General features: G+C 39.5%; 1 protein-coding gene across 1 annotated transcript; it reads left to right on the forward strand.

Moving 5' to 3' along the window:
• The first annotated feature begins 1,966 nt into the window (after positions 1 to 1,966).
• vmp1 (vacuole membrane protein 1) lies at positions 1,967 to 17,813 on the forward strand. Its single transcript, XM_076282080.1, has 12 exons — positions 1,967 to 2,045; positions 2,942 to 3,046; positions 3,332 to 3,464; positions 3,564 to 3,654; positions 4,103 to 4,213; positions 9,594 to 9,758; positions 9,972 to 10,103; positions 11,780 to 11,860; positions 12,067 to 12,183; positions 13,293 to 13,354; positions 16,384 to 16,486; positions 16,894 to 17,813. The coding sequence occupies exons 2-12, from the start codon at positions 2,968 to 2,970 to the stop codon at positions 17,032 to 17,034; spliced, it is 1,215 nt and encodes a 404-aa protein (XP_076138195.1). The 5' UTR covers positions 1,967 to 2,045; positions 2,942 to 2,967; the 3' UTR covers positions 17,035 to 17,813.
• The last annotated feature ends 178 nt before the right edge of the window (positions 17,814 to 17,991 follow it).

The following is a 17,991-nucleotide window of genomic DNA, read 5'->3' on the forward strand; positions in this document are numbered from 1 at the left end:
AACAGTTACAATGGCTAAACAGTTAAAAAGTTCAGTAGTTTAAAGGGTTAAATTGTTTAACAGTGAAATATTGTAGTGAGGACTTTTATTTTGAAACAGTTTTTGGCAGAGGAAGCAGTTTAACAGGATGTGTAGTCTTAATAGGGCCAGTTTGTATGCTTAAAGCCTGAGACTGGCAGTTGAGATCCAGGTGGCCTGAACACCTGCCATAGGATTCTAATTGCTTAATGGCCGTATTATGATGTCATAATCGGCAATGTTAAGTCTATGGGGAATTTTAAAAAGTTTTTCTTTAATAGTTTAAAAAGTATAAAAGTTACAAAGATGAAAAATACATAGCAGCTTTGTCCGTTTGAATACCTACGTTACAAAGTTTGAATGAAGTTTCTAAGTTAAACTGTTCAAGAGAAATTGCGTCTAGAAAAAGTGGTAAGCGGAATAATAATAATAAGAAGAAGAAGTTGCCTAGGAAGAACAGTACAGTGCATTTTCATGCACTGTAATAAAAAGCCTAGGAAGAACAGTACAGTGCATTTTCATGCACTGTAATAAGAAGAAGAAGCCTAGGAAGAACAGTAGAGTGCATTTTCATGCACTCTAATAAGAAGACTTGGAAGAACAATATAGTGCATTTTCATGCACTATAATAAGAAGACTTGGAAGAACAGTATAGTGCATTTTCATGCACTATAATAATAAGAAGAAGAAGCCTAGGAAGAACAGTAGAGTGCATTTTCATGCACTCTAATGACTGAAGAAGTTGTAGGAAATTGTTGGTATTTGTGGGGGCCCGCAGCAAGGACTTGCTGTTTGTAGGGGTATGTAAGCATTTGTTAGCTAAGCATATACTACCACAACAATTTGCTGTTAGCCTCAAAATGTATTATTATTATTATTATTATTATTATTATTATTATTTTCTTCTCTATTATTGTGTTACATGTTCCAAATGTAAAGCACTTTGAGCTGCATTCTATGTATGAAAGGTGCTACACAAATAACGCTTATTATTATTATTATTATTATTATTATTATTATTATATTCACAATACAGTCTTTTAACAGCTACGAATTTGTCTAAATATGAAAGCAAAACATACATATAGTGCAACAATGTCTGCTCCTAAAATCACAGTTGAATTACTTAACAGGTCAAATCTTATTTGTCCAAAGAAAACCGTGACACTTGGAAGATTGGGTCGGTCTGACCTACGAATTTATAAATCATTCAATGTACTGTAGGCCTATCTTTCATTACCCTGAATATGTTAATAAACGTGTCATGAAATGTTGTTTAGCTTACATTAAGTAAGTATTGTTGTATTTGTTTTGTTTATTGTTGTATTTCTTGGAATAGAATTTTCAACTCCAACACAGCGCCTCGCGCGAACACTCATCCCTCTTTTACCAACACATAACATGCCTCAAGTGTGTGTCACTAGGTCAGTTTTTACGGCCCTCCAACCAGTGCCCTCAATAATGGCTTTGGGCAGAGGTCCTGCTACCAGAGTCTGGAATGGCATTCCTCAACACATCAGAGAATTACAATCCATCACACAGTTAAAAAAAACTATAAACTGCTACTCCTCAATACATACACTTGCAAACATTGACCTCTGTATATCACTGTCTGTGCTAAATCTGATGTCTATCTGTTTGCCTTGTGTTGTATGTAAACGTGATGTGTGATGTGCCCTGTCCCTGTTACTTGCAGAACAGGAACCTGCTGAAAATCATCTTTTTACTGAGTCAGGCCCGTTTTAAATTGTAACTTTGTTACTTTTAATACTTTCCTGTATAATAAATATAAAAATGAAATTAATTTATTTATATATTTATTTTGTTGCTTGGTAATTTGGTTAATTTTCAAGTATGTGAAGAAACTGGTAACTTTGAACTTCTGAACCAGACAGAAACCATAGATATACAGTAGGTTCTATCTTTCTGAACTGCATGAATGATTGTGGTCAGTTTCCGGTCACGTGATGCGGTGTTGTAGCGTGTTTTAGCTGCGTTAGTTAACTGGGTGTCGCCGAGGAAATAAGGTATGACTGTGCATTCAGGCACAATACTAACTGTTGTTGTCGGACAGCAAGGTTTATGTCATCTTTCATTTGTATATATTATGGAAACATCTCGTAACACCGACACGTGTACTTTAAATTCCATCACGCGTTCACTTTACCAGCCTTGATCATCTACCGGCTACTTAGCATTAACATTAGCCTAGCAGCTAGCCATCGAGTCTGTAGATAATTGGACATTTGTTGGACATGTTTTATTACCTTAAAGTTAACATTATATTTAGGATATCATATAATTTGAATTACTGGTATAAAAACAGTAGCATATTAGTATATTACGCTAACATTTCTAAAACTAGCTCGCATATCAGGTAATTCAATTCATTGCTTAGCATGACGTTTACCTTAAGTTACCCACTGACAAACATGGTAACGTTAACTTAACCGGCACCAGCAGCTGGGTCCTTCGGATTTGCTTGCACTCGTATGTGGTTGTTTGGCCCTAACGTTAGGTAAACATAACATGACAAGTCCTTACATTACTCCTTGTAAACCATATGAAAATATATTACCCTGCCTCTAAGTTAGCCAGGTAGCGTTAACGGGTAAAATGGGAGGAGGAATTATCACTGTGTTCTTTGAACTACCCTCATGTTCTTTGGCAATATGGATCGCATATCTGTTATTTTATTGACACATTTGCAAACGTAGTCTGAGTATCTTATCCGTCAATCTAACTATCTGGGTTAAAAGTCCGAGGTAGACTAACAGCTGCAGGCCTTCCTTATTAATAGACGAGCACCATCCATTGCGGTGGGCTAAATGAGGTGACCTTGTGGACCATGAGTCTAGTACCCTGGAATGTCCACTGCTGTTAAAGGTACTTTCTCTGAAGTTATTATAAAACGTGTTTGCAGGTCTGAACCCTAACCAAATCAATGAGATGGCTGAAAATGGAGTAGACGGTGAAAGAGCACAGCAACGTGCTGGAACCAGAGACAAGCAAAATGGAAATGTCACAGGTTGGCAGAATATTCTTTGAATGATAATTGTCCAGGTAGATGAAACATTTGAGGATGACATATTTTATTAAATCTTCAAATCAGTTCACCTGAGTAGGTAGGTACTGAGTAGGAACACAGCATTTCAGGCATTTTGTTGGTGCAATTCTTGGCATTGAGTTGCAGAACAGATGCAATTAGGTCCCCCCCCCTATTCCCTTATATTTGTAATATAAGCATTACACTGTATGTCTGTTTATCTTACATGATTCTTGATCTGCAAAGTGTCCTGCTTTTCTGAATCAGATTCCTCCCCTCGGGAGAGAAGGCAGCAGGACCGTGAAGAGCGTTTGTCGTTAGTCCTGTGGAAGAGACCAGTCCAAACCCTACAGTATTCATTTCTAGAAACTCTTATCACCTTGAAAGAGTGGACACTGAAGTGAGTAGTGAGCGATTGAAAAGGCTTTAATTTACTTTTTCAGCACTGTGCCCTCAGTGCTGTGAATTAACCGACTTCTGTCTCTTGTCCCATCTACAGATTATGGAATCGAAGACGCATAGTGTTTTTACTCTCGGTACTCCTATCTATTCTGCCAATGGCCTACTCTGTAGAAGGAGCACATCAGACGGTAGGGGTGGTTATCTATTGCAAATTCTTAGTTTCTTTCTGGTAATGCGTAATATGACTACAAAGTTTTCTGATGCCTGTTTAAATTTTACAAAGCTGGTCAACCAGTTGGCATGCTGTTTCCAGGTTGTTTGTGTCTGAAATGACATCCTTAAATCTGCAGTGCTTGTATTTGAAGTTTGAACAGTATACCAGCACATTAATTGTAAAATTCAGGTTTTGGCCCGGTTTCCCCAGGCATGGATAAAGCCTAATCATTGACTAACATTTTATTTGTAATGGAGATCTTCATTGAAGTTTTAGTCTGGGACCAGGTTCAATCCATGTGTGAGAAACTGCCCCTTTATGTTATAAACCTGGGGTGAAAAATAAACGGTTAACATGATTTTCTCTTGCGTGAGGCTGTTTTGCTTTGTTTATTTATTGTGATGTCCTGTTTGTTTATACAGTATATACAGTATATTGAGAAGAAATTCCTGTGGTGTGCCTACTGGGTAGGCTTGGGTATCCTGTCGTCAGTAGGCCTTGGGACAGGGCTGCACACCTTCTTGCTTTACTTGGTAAGGTCATCTGTATCCTGATTATTGCATCTTTTGTGTAACTGTATGTATAATTTGGAGTGTAGTTTGAAGAAGTTAATGTATAATTTGAAGATTATAAGATTTGAAGATTAATGCATAATTTCCCAGTTGTTTTGCAGTCTAATCAAGAGTGTACAGACTTTGTCGTTTTCTTAAAATAATTCTTCACCAAATGCACAGTCCACAAGCTTGTCATGTAGTTTCCTTATACCCCATATTTCAACTTTCTCCAGATTACTGAATTTTAAGTTTGGGTATTTGTCTGATGTTTTTATCTAGCCTGGAAAATCCAGACCCTGATAATCTAGAAAGATTAAGGGTCTGGCCAAGAACAATGTAATGGCCCAACTCGAGGGGCGGAAACAAGCATGCATTTAAAAATCTCACTGCACGCAATTGGATAACACTAGACCATGTTTACTCTGAATGATTTTGGACTTTGACGCAATCGGATAACACTACGACCAATGTGTACTGTCCTCCAACGTTGCAGCACTGTCTTCATCAGTTTAGCTGGTTCCCTGGAATGTTGGGGTAAAAGTAACGTGCATCATTGCTCCTTGCCAGAGTGTCTCGCAGAGACAATTCCATTGTGCTCTCGCGAGAACGCGAGATTTCCAGGGTTTTTATCCTGAGCATCCTATAAAATGCACACATTAGAATAAGAATATAAGCAAAAGTAATGATTTAAAAAAGAATGATTGTGGATTACACTGAAAATATGATTTATTACAAGATTATTTATCATAAGAATATATTATATACATGCTCTAAAATGTAAGCACATTCTAGAAATGGATTAACAGCAAATGTACTTGCCTGAGAAAAGTTATGAAAATAAAATAAAAATGGTAATTAATTCTTCAGGCATGTTACAACTAATCTATCATGAGAAAGAAGTCATGCAGCGATGGTGAGATGTTCATGTTTCAATTGTTTTTATCATAGATTGTGTAAATGGGGGGGGGGGGGTACATCTTAGAGAGAGAACTCTCAGGTCACATAGGTCTTCATTAAATTGATAAAAAGTTATTGACAACATATTTCAGAGAAAAGTAAGATATACAGTGTCATTTACAGATCCATATAAAATTGCTGATCAACAATTAGGAGTTGACAAAATTGTTTCTATGGTTTTAATTGTCTTTGTGTGGTTGGTGATGTCAAGTGTAATTTTTGGAATTGGGTCACACTGTTCACCAACATCCTTTTGACGCAAACCAAACTTTGACAGGAAAGAAATGTTTCATTGTGGCCAAGTCATAAGGCACAATTTTGTGATTGAGAAGAGGTTTCCCTCCCTTCCTGCGGTGTGGTTGTGTCCTCAGTAATGTGACAGACAGGGAAGCGAAAGTGTCCACTTAAACAAGATCTTCCTGATCTTTGCTTACTGTGACCATCTCACAGCCTGGCAAACTGCCATCTTCAGTAATTAACTAATAATACGATTTTGACAGGTTATTTTATGAAAGATTACTCTATTAAGTACAGAGTAAGCAAATGGTTGATCATGGGAAGTGCTGAAAGTCTATGTTTAGTTTTCACTGCACTCTTTTAATCTTTGAGCTGTGAGGAGTCTGGACAACCCAATAAGCAATAGAAGTAGGTTGCCCACAGGAAAATACCCATAAGGAAAAGAAGAGATTCAAGACATTGATGGCAGTATGAACTATTTGTATTTGTTTATTTTGAAGAATGGAAAGTTCTATATTGAGAACTGTTCCTCAGATTCTAGATGGAGTGGTGGCACCCCTTGACCTTGTTTATTAGCAGGTTAGAGTGAGCTGAATTCAGTGTCTAGATGAGTGTGTTTATGCAAGTGTGTGTCAGCAAGCACCGAGTTGAACCCTGAACCCTGAAGGTTGATTAGAAGAGGAGGTAAACGGTCCAAACCTCCCCATTCTGAATCTCGTAAACAGGCTTGTCCGGACACATTGGTTGAAGGGCTGGTATAGCATTGTGGTAGTCTGCACATGAGATGATGGGTGCTTTAAGGAGTTGTGTTGTGTAGTCTGACAGGTAGGGCCTACTCTCTCTGATGTTGCACAGCCTTTCATGATGGACACAAATGAGATATGGTCAGTGAGGGTTGGTTTGTACCCCTGATCTCACTACACATAATGTGAGGGAACATGTCGACTCATCTTGGTGACTTCATGTAGAATCATCAATTCTGTTGTTCATGTGACTCGTTTTGGAGGGGGGTGATGTGTGGGTGTGAGTCTTACTTTGTTGCTCACATGATGAACCCCCCATGAGCTCATCCCACCTCGCTAACAGCAGTGGTCTCGCAGGACAGAAATACATCTGACCAGAAGGCAGTGCTGAGCCATCACTGAGCGTCTCTCACACACAGGGACCTGCTGTTGCACTTTACGTGGCGACTCCAAACCTGAGCTCTGGAAATACTGTATGTAGACTCAGCAGTGACCTTTTCAGATGGGCTGCTGGTAAACTCATCTAGTTTGTTGTGGTCTGGCCTTCAAAAACAATTAGTTTGTTTGATGGGAAGTATTTATATAATGTGGTGTTTTGTCTACTCATAAGAGGAGTGTGCCAGTAGAGGGGTTCCTGATGTGACAAAGACCTTCCTAAGTGACTTGGTTCACAGAAATGGTTCACAGCTGTAATCAGGGTGCAGTCACCATGGCATATTTATGAAGTATGACTAGAGTACAAAGACTCCCCCTGTCATTTCATTCTCATTTTAAATGAAATAAAAATGTGGTCTACATAGTGTCTGCAATTATGTTGGTCTTTGTCCAAATTAGAACATAATCTCAATTGGTTGAACCACCACTTCAGTGCATGTAGTTTGCTACTTACTGAAGGTAACTTATATGTAGTATGCATGGCATGTGACTCACTTTTAGCAGATGGAGTTTCCTTTAACCGAGCAGCTATCTGTGATCTAGGAAATCCACAATGTGGAAGGACTTGCTCTTTCCTCTATATTTTTGTCTTTTGTGACACTGCATTTACTGTAAGCACACTTTCTTCTCTGGAGGCCCGACTGTGCTGACCAAGACATTCAGCCTTCAGTGGCTCTGCCCAGGCACACAGCACAGTTAAGGGGTGACCCTGTATGCCATTTGTGGGATGATTTTTGAGTTGTAATGTGAGGAATGTTTTGACTGTTTGATTTTATTTTTGTCAAGGATTTTTTGAAGGATTGCCTTTTTCGAGTAGTTCATAGTATGAGACAAACGTTTTGTCTTGGCCATTTTTAGCCCTCTTGGGTTTTTCCACTTCTTGAATTGCACTATACTTTGACCTTTTACAATGAAACAGCCTGTGTCCCAATCCCATGGCGTGAGCCAGCATCTTAACATGCATTTCCAGTATGTTGTACCTCCCAAGTATTTTGAAAATCTTTGTCCTTAAGACTGCTCAGTTACTCACTGTGAGAAAGGAGTGAATATGTTGCATATCTTAACAGCTCTGTTCCAAGTAACATTAAAAAAGGAAGCGTACAGCTTGATCAGATAAAGCAGTGTTTTGTCAGATAAAGCGCTGTCCAGTTATTCACTTACTCACTATGCCATATATTGAAACATCTATTGAGTTTGTCACTTATGAATCAGGTGCTAAAACTAACGGCAGATTTTGGACACTACACTCCAACTGATGTCAGTAGCTTAGAGAGTACCTGGCTGAACTGCCTAACTTCAGTAAAAAGAATAAAATACTTTTTACATGGTAATGGAAAATTCATACTTCAACTAAGCGGCAGTGGATATTGGCCATGTTTAAGAGTTTAATGTGCATCTCATCACTCATTCACATTTTGTTGATTCTTCCACTTCACATTAACATTAGTTATGCTAGCCTAGGAAGTAGAATAAAAAGTAATATATACACACTGCATCGTTCAAAAATGTAGGGACATTTGCTTGTTTTTGCTGCATGATGCGGATGGAGGATTCTTTGATGAAGGCAGAGTTTGAAGGGTACAATTATTACTTTCATTAAAAGTCACTGTTTCGAGCCTTGTAAATGACTACATGTTGTATTCATTTTGCTATTCAATATTTCCCATTCAAACTGATGAGATTCATGTTTTCATGGAAAAAGTCATTTGAAATGTCCCAAAACTTTTGAATGGTATATGGTTGATATAAAAGGTTTCCACCATTGTATCATTCACTCATGTCCAGCTAGTGATACAAGCAAATTAGTGAATGGCCAATCTTCTGCGCTAGTGAAGGAGTTTGTGGTGCATGTGGGTATTGTATAATACACTGTACAAAACTACATTTTGAATACTATAACAACATGGCTGTTGCACTGAAGAGTGTACTGTTGAGTGAACAGAGCTTAGTTATTGGGCATCAGATTTTCTTTTCTCCAAAAAAATGACTGAATCATGACTGAATAATATCCATGGCTGCAAAGTCCAGCTGCAAACATAACATGTTCTTGTTTGAAAGAAAGGGTCTAGACAGAGGCACCCTTTGAATGTGCCTCCCTCAAAGGTGAGGTTATGCCTTTGCAGGAGGCTTTTTGTAGGAGGTTCAGGAACTCTGCGTGCCCTGAGCTGTTAGTGGTCTTCAGGGTCACACGTGAAATCCCCACCACATACCATCAAAATGGTGTCAGCCTGGCAGAATGTGGAGCAGTGCAAGAGGATGAACACACACACACACTTTTTTAATTAACTGCAGAAGACAAACTGAATGGAGGAGTCCCCTTTGAAGATACATTTGAATGTGAGATACACCATCTGATTACTGCATACCTACATGCAAATTATAATCTGAAAATAAAATGGGCGGAAATTATGGCCAATGGGTGTTATGGAGCCACAAACACACAATCAGATGTCTTTTAGGGTTGAGATGCTTTTTACTGCTATAAAACCTATACCTTATTTACAGAGTATATGTGTGTATGTATATATATATATATATATATATATATATATAGTAAGGACCATTTTAGTTTCCCCAAACCTTACAGGCACTGAGGGGGTCATTTTTCGCACACTTATGCTTTGGTAATGCTAAACCTTTTCCAGATGGTGATGTCTCAGATAGACATTTCATCATCTGGAAAAATTTCCCTGAGGCTTACAGCATACAGGACTTGTGTGGAGGCATCAAACATCTGATAAGTGCCTCCCCATAGTTGAACTCCCCTGCATACTTTTAGCTGACACATTAGTTGACTAATGATGTTGCTGCCTTTTCTCCCTTTTCCATGCAAACAGAGGCTTCCGTGGGCTTGTCAGCCTGTGATGATAGAGCAATAGAATCCTTTAAGTCATCACTCATTTTGTGTTGAAAGATTCCCCCTTGCCAGTCTTTTTTTTTTCATTCATGTGTATCAACCAACATGTTTCCTTTTGTTATGTCCTCAGGGTCCGCATATAGCCTCTGTCACCCTGGCTGCATATGAGTGTGGCTCAGTCAACTTCCCTGAGCCGCCGTATCCCGATCAGATCGTGTGCCCATCAGAGGCAGCACAGGGCGCCATCACGCTCTGGACCATCATGTCCAAGGTCCGCTTGGAGGCCTGTATGTGGGTGAGTCAGCGCACGCCGGAACTCCACCACACACACACACACACCACCAAACTGTGGCCCTCATTAGGTAGTAAAAAAAAAGATGTGCAGCACATTTACATAGAAACTCCATGTATGCAAACTTTTCAGGCCGTTTTACACAACATTTTTGCTCATAGTTTAACACACACGGTAAGGAATTCACAATGTTTTTTGGTGTGTGTGTGTATTCAGGGGGCTGGTACGGCCATCGGGGAACTCCCCCCATACTTCATGGCCCGGGCAGCGCGGCTGTCCGGAGCTGAGCCTGATGATGAAGACTACGAGGAATTTGAGGAGATGCTGGGGCAGGCTGAGACAGCCCAGGTGAGCTTACTCCCACTGCCCTGCTCTGCTCTCACACGCCCCACATAACAGACAGGTCCTCTCTCTCTCTCTCTCCCTTCCTCTCTCTTTCTGCCTCTCTCTCTTTTAACGGCTGCGGGTGCTGAATCAGAGCTGCCGCCTTCTGGACTGAACCCAGGCAGAATAATGAAGTGGTGAAACATCTGAGGTTTCCTACTGCAAGAGGGGAGGCTGATACAGTAGTTTCAGTCGGGAGAACAAAGCACAGGGGCTTTTGCCCAGCACACTGATGCATCACATCAAAGGCTGAATGCTCATGCTCAATGTCATGGAATGTCTCTGAGCAAAGACGGTAGAGAGACAATAGGTGGGATGGAGGCAACAGTTTATTGGTGTCTGCAAAGAGTAGCTACACATGTCCCAGTGGAAGGCAGATGAGCTTTTAGACACAAGGCCGTGGGAACTTGATGTCATCCCCGAAGATGACACAAGAGGCAGTAAACACATAAAATACACTATCCTAAGCTACTTCCCTTCCCATCGGCCATGTCCCGCTACTGAAGCCCCTCTGTGCTGTGGTTGGCCCAGACTGATCACATGACTTCCCCACAGGGCCCCTCCCCAGACTTCCAGTAAACCCGTTTAAACAGATGGTGACTCAGAGTGCAAAGCTTCCCTTTAATCATAGCCTGTTAGCGGAGACTGGACCCTTGAGGTGCTCTCCTCTTTCTCCGTGAGTGCTTCAGATTGTCAGCTGCTAAACATGAGGCCATATGGACAGTCTGTCCCTCACACAACCCCTTAGCCAGCATGGGGGGGCCCTTTGTTTCTCCATGGGATTTAGATTAGGCTTGTTTGAGGTGCTGTCAGTTGGTTTCCACAAAAGCACCATTGATTTGACCCCACCTCTCCTACTGCATGTCTCATGGCCCCCCTGTAGAGGTCTTGATCATAGCCACTTCAGTAACTACAGGATGTATAGCTGTAAGCTGAGACACATTCCAGCCATACTGCAAGTCCTGATCAGTAGTGCCAGAGTTCATGGTCTTAATGAGAGAGCCATGTGACTGAAGTGGCGGAGGCCATTTTGAATTGCAGGATTGCCATTTATTCCACACTGAAATTATCTCACTTAGAGATGCTGGTCGAGGCCTTTTTTAGTCTGCAAGTGGTACCTAGTCATCTTGGCATATTTGATTGAAATAGCGTTTTTCAAGTTTAAAAACTTGCACATCATTTTAAGGCTTTTGTTTAAACTAGAAATAGAATACAGCATTTTACAGCTGTGTGTGTTCTTGTTTTAAATCTGAGGCTGTATGACTGCATAAGGACTTTGCTTCTTGAACCACTCAATTCTTTTAACCATCATTTCTTGTCATTCTAGTCTTGGCTGCTAAATGACAAGAAATGTTGGATAATTTAGCATAATTTTTTGAGAAAACGTTTCCCCTTCAATTTATATGTGCACATTTATAAAGAATGTAAAAATAAATGCAAATATATAATTACATTTACAGATACACATATGATTTTTATTGTTGTGATCATGCATCTATGTTCATTTATTTCTTTTTCCACTTTCATACTTTAACTTGCCTTCATGAAGCAGTTCACTATGCCATGTACATTTACTTGTATTCTTTCAGCAGACATGTTTTAGAAATTAAATTGCCTTGCTTTGTCCATCATCTTTTCAGGACTTTGTAACAAGAGCAAAACTAGCTGTACAGAACATGGTCCAGAGAGTGGGCTTCTTTGGAATTCTTGGTTGTGCATCTGTAAGTACATGGTCCTTATTAAGCATAACTGCTTATTCCATTGATTGGGTTAGCATAATGTGCTCATGAGAATATAATGTAATCCTTCTGATCATCATATATCTGTAGATACTTGTTGAAATGAAATTTCAGATACTGAATCAAGCAAATTTACTTGAAGGCTTTGAGTGTATTATAAACTTGCATCTCACTTGTCCTTTCGGTAGATTCCCAACCCCCTGTTTGATCTTGCTGGAATCACATGTGGTCATTTTCTGGTACCTTTCTGGACCTTCTTTGGAGCAACTCTCATAGGGAAAGCAATTATCAAGATGCACATCCAGGTAAGGGTATCTCTGGCCCATTCAGTTTTCAAAACTTGATGCAATAGAAGTTATTTAACACTTACAGTACATTGTCTGTGGTAGATTTGGTGTCCGTTTTACAAAATGGTATTAGTGTTTTCGTGATGCTCTAAAATGGTGAGTGGAATTCCCCGCTTACCGTAATTTCCCAACTATTAGGCAAGGTTTATACATTGATTTAGCAAAATTTCTTCAGCTATGAGGTTAATACACAGGGGCAGTTAATATGGTATTAATATGGTTTTGTTTTTTGCCTTACTGTACTACTGGAAATTACTGTACTTTTAGAAACCCATTAGATATTGTAGATTATTTATAATAGGAACAGTGCTGGTGGTTAGTTAATGGTGAATGGTCCGTGGTTGAAGGTTATCTTTTGTATTGATTATCTTTTGGGGAAGTCTGCCTGCTGGTGGTCTTGTTAATGTCAGGATGTGAGCAAAAAGAAAACAATTGTCTTAAAATAAGTCCACAAAACAAAAACGACTAAACCCAGATTTAAATTGTTAAATCGCGTTTAAATGTTATCCGTGCCCTTTGTTTAAAGACTCTCCATACAAATTAGATGGAATGTATTTGGACTGAGCACTTCAAACCAGGATCTCCCGTGATGGGGGGTATCTTTGCTTTGCTTGTTGAGCCCACACCAGTGGCTGACTAATCACACTCCAGACTGTGAAAATGCAACTCTAACCATCAAAGCAGTCCAGACACGCACGCACGCACACACACACACACACACACACACACACACACAGTGTGACCTGCGCCAGGCCGCCATCTCACAGGCTTCCGCTGCTCTCTCAGAGGCCTGTGTGTGTGTGTGTGTGGGTGTGTGTGTGTGTGTGTGTGTGTGTGTGTGTGTGTGTGTGTGTGTGTGTGTGTGTGTGCGTGCGCCTGTGTGCGCCCCCAGGCCTGTTTTGTCATTTCCTCTCTTTGGCTGGCAGGCTTGTCTCGTGCAGAATGTTGCCCCCTCCAGCCATGCTTGTCTCAAGCTTGCATTGTTTGCCTCTATCAGAATAATAATCCTCACTGTTGAATCACTGTCTGAGGCCCTATGTCTACATCTCGTCTTTTTTCTCCCACAGAAACTCTTTGTTATCATAACCTTCAGCAAGCATATAGTGGAGCAGATGGTGTCACTTTTGGGGTGAGTAATCACTGTTCTCACAAAGGGGGCATTTTTGTTGGTAAAAACCTCATAGTTTTTGCATATGACAGCCAGATATATCAACTAAATTCATCAGAAATTATAGAATGGGTTTACCCCAGGTAATCTTATTGTAATTATGGTTAAACTTGTGCTCTGGAGTTCATTATGCATATCAGTCATTCTCTGGGATGCCTGGATGGAAATTATAGCATTATACCACATCAAGTGAGAATAGTCATTCAATTTGACATCATCCATAATCATTATTTGGCATGAATCTTTGCCAACACAAGCTCTGAAGCAGAAAATCTATTTAGTGTATGAGTGTATGAGAACATAAATCACTTAAGTGTCTGAGAAGCAGTGATCAGGGTTCAGATCATCCGTTGGAAGCTGACCACTAGTTACTCAGCGCTCGAGTGTTGGTCCACTTGAGTGGGAATGACGTTGGTATCGATCGATGCTTTGGTCATCTTAATCTTGTGTATTGGCATGGTCATTTTTTACACCCTCAAATATATACTATAAATAAAATGTTAAATAAATCACATTTATTAAATACATGAGGAAGCCTGGGTCATTCCATATGTGGGAAATTAGGATATCTAAATGTGTGATTATTTGTGTAATTTAGTAGTAGGCTACCTATACTGGTAGTTGGTATGTTTATAATATAATACATCACACCTCATTTGTAGTGAAACCATACCATAGCCTGTATGTATAATCTATATTATTTATGTTATCGGGTATTAAAATATCTGGATAGGACTACAGGTTAATTTTCCTCATCTGAACTGATATGCATGTCTTTTGGCATACCTCAAACTTTACTTTCAGGAGAATGTTGTGGAGTTCACACATGCTTTTGTGATTTATTTAGTCAGAGTAAATGGTAGAATGGTAGAGAAATCTTTTGTCAATGCTTGTTTACCTATTACAGGTTTCCTCTATTTGAATTTTGGAAGGAGGGAATAAAAAAAAAAACCTTAATAAAATACATAATGATTTTAGTTTTTTAGATTTGTATACTCTACAGGAAGGATTTTGATCTGGTGACAAAACTGGGTGTGTCACAGATCCACCATAGATGCTAGGACATTGCAACACATACAAAGCTTTTTCCCGCATGACTCACTCTTTTTATCAGTTTGCTCATTTTTTACAATTTAGAAGTCAAAAATGTATTTGTTTCACAATTACTAAAATAATGTGCCTTTAAATACTCTGGACAAAAGAAGGCTCAGAGGCTACATACTCAGGATATCCAAAGCTTATATAAATATAAAATTAGTGAAAAGGTTGTAAATATCTGAACAATTGTACTTTCACAAAATATAATGCTATATTATATTGTAGAACACTGATAGCATGTTAGATGATGGTAAAAAATTAAATTTGACGCAAGATGATGCATTTTGTTGCCTTATTTCTGCTGCTAACTAAGACATTGTTGGTTCAAACCTCATGCACTGTGGTGACGGGGATGAACCAACAGCCTATGGGGTGGATGGCATCACTACCCGGGACATAGAAGTGACTTAGTTGAGGCAGTGACTACTAAGTTCCTAAGTCTTAAGTTTTTATTATAAATACAACAACACATATTTTACGAATTATGGCTATTTTTCCAGACATTTCAGTAGGATATATGAGACATGGAATCCATAGAAATAAACTAGGTATACAGTTTGACTGATAATGTTTTTGGGATGCCTCAGCATTGAGTCACAGATGTCTTATACATTTAAGTTTTTTTTCCTAATCACTGAAGTGTGAATATACTTGAAATGGATGGAGTAGGAACAAATTCAGGTGGTATGTCAGACTTACTTTCTGATAAAATTGGACGGTCTGGTTATGATGAAGTGAAATGATTTCTTTTTGACTGACCTAATATGCCACTTTAGTCTTCCATGTACCCACACATGAGTTGAGTATGACTAAATGTGCTTTTCTCAGTTACATCACGGTTGTGAGTAGATGGTGTTCTAGTATGATATACATGACGGAAACACATAGTATCAGATACACAGGCAAATTAGTCAGATAGCGTTTGAGTTACAGCTATTGAAACCACATTGACCACTTCGTTTTCATTTAATGCGAACCTGAGACACAAGCGAGAATGTTTACTCATGTTGTGCCTTTGGAGTCAAATAGGGACCTTCAATGGCTTTTTCCTTAAAATTGTACCCTATTTGTTAGTGTCTCCAACCACCATGCTCTTATTTTTGCTTACATAAGATGGGGATAATTTCAGATTAACATTTTGTGTGTGGAAAAGCGCAAATGTCCCTGAGTTAAGAATGTAATCTTTGTAGAGGTCCGAGATTCAGACAGTATCTGTATGACACAGTGGTGCAACGATAAGCATTCTGGATAGTGCTGCTGAGTCAGTGGCCTGACTCTGATGACGACAAGAGTCTGACTGAGTCATCTGTTGCCAAGAAGTGCCTTATTTTTCAGCAATATTAAAATGTAATATGTCGATGAATGAACGCACTCATCAAATGCAGCATGGCTACAGATAGGTTTCTACATGACTGGATATGATGCCATTGCACATTCTGAGGGATTTTGATAGTATTACTTATTTTGAAAATGAAAGGGCAACTTGTTGGGTTACTTTGGGTTATTGTCTGAATTTGAGGCTAGTGTGTCAATTGTCATCTTTATCTTTTGTTTGAAATTGGTTCCTAATATGGGCTGTGTTGGTATTGGAGGGTCACGCCTGCCCTCATCTGGGTGGTGCCTGGCTCTTCCTATAAGGCAACGATGACACAAGAACGACTCACTTCCCCATTAATTGGCTGAAACCAGTCGTCACAGGAACCTCTGAGTTATAAGTGAGGGCTTCTTAGAGCTCAGTCAGCAGTGGCCTCGGCACAGCAGTAGGAGTGGGACCTGGGGAAGAGGACACTCTTGGATCCCAGAGATGTTCTGGATCTTTTATTCACCCTTTGTTGCTCCTGGGTTTCGGCTTGGGTAAGTGGTGATTCACATCCTTTTCCCCCTCTCCACAGGGCTATTCCAGGGTTCGGTCCATCCCTTCAGAAGCCTTTCCAGGAGTATCTGGAGGCCCAGAGACTCAAGCTGCACCATCGGGCTGGAGAGGGCACTCCTGCGGTAAGTTCAGGCCTGTCTTTTGTCTGGCAGGGAAGCGCTCATGGACAAAGAGAGCTCAGCAGCTTGTGGTTGTCTTATTAAGGTTCCCTTGTCTAGGCTATCAGCTTTAGCATATTAGTTATAAGTATGGGTGAGTTTCAGTTTTCATTCAGCTTCACTTCTTGAGAAATGCGGTCAGTGTTCAAAAACAAGGAATAGAAAAAGGCCAAGCCTGAGCATGGGGAAGCTCTTGAACCAAGCTGAAGAGCTGCCTTTCTTGCTAGTTTTCCTTTGCAGTCAGACCATGCCCTATGTTGGGAATTCTCTGATTAGTCTCTAAGCACAGTATTATAGGCAGTTCTTTGTGAGGCAAGTCTTTGGGACATTTTTGAATGCTAAGAGCTGTTCCTACTTCCTTGTCTACACAGGGAGAGAACTGGCTGTCCTGGGTGTTTGAGAAAGTCGTCCTCATCATGGTCTGCTACTTCATCATCTCAATCATTAACTCTATGGCACAAAGCTATGCTAAACGCATCCAAAAGAAGTCCTGTGATGAGAAAACCAAGTGATAGACTCATACTAACAAGTCCTGCTATCATCAGGAAGCTTAAAAAAATAATGCTAAAAAAGAAAAAACGTTTTTGTAAGAAGCTCAAACCGGCAAACGAGGGCCTACTCCATGTGTGCTTATTTTTCTGACATTGGGTCCCCTAAGTTTCTTCAGCCGTTTCTTCAGCTGTCTGTCAGGTGAGTGGGTGATTGTATGATTTACACATTAAATGTTCTACTCATTATCGTCTTATCAGGACCTTGCAGACTAGCATAGGCAGCAGTTCACTAAAGGTGTTGCCTTATGCCTTATGCAACGATGGGGATGATGCTTCTATTGAAGTGAAAACAGATCTTAATCACTAGATTGATTTTATTTAATTTCTGTGCATAACTGTGTGAAAGGTTAGGTGTTGGTTCTATGTGTATGGGAATGACTTAATGTGGAATGATGGGTTGTTAGGTTACTTTCTCTGTTATATTGTCATTGTTTATAATTGTTCATCAAAGATAGCAATATTAAATCCGGTCAACGTGGTATTTTACCATTTTTGCACATTGTGTAAATAGTTATCATTTTTTGACACAATTGACATGCATTTTGATGTGTGAACAGAATTAAAATCTTAACGCATAAGAAGTACCCATAGTGACTATACCTAATAAATATCTTATATGGCCATTTTAATATGTACAGTTAAAACTTAACATGTTACCAGATTCTATAAAACTGCCTCAATCTGTCTTGTTTCACTGTCTGGAATTATTGTTTCTAATAAAGATTATTTGTAGAAATACAGTTGAACTGGAACTATTTATGTAAGGTGTAGTCTTTGCAGTAGAAATAAAATGTGTGTAATAAACCTAGACATAATTGGTCAGTGGGGAGATTCAATATCCCTGTTTTCCATGGAACTTTTCATGATGCTCATAGTGAAATTGAGAGGTAAGTATTGCAAGTGGTTGTCGTTTGGTTA

This window comes from Alosa pseudoharengus, unplaced genomic scaffold (genome assembly GCF_046254945.1).
Source record: "Alosa pseudoharengus isolate Yale_2024_CS ecotype anadromous, Long Island Sound unplaced genomic scaffold, YU_APseudo_1.1 YU_APseudo_1.1_scf_13, whole genome shotgun sequence".
Lineage (NCBI taxonomy): Eukaryota > Metazoa > Chordata > Actinopteri > Clupeiformes > Clupeidae > Alosa > Alosa pseudoharengus.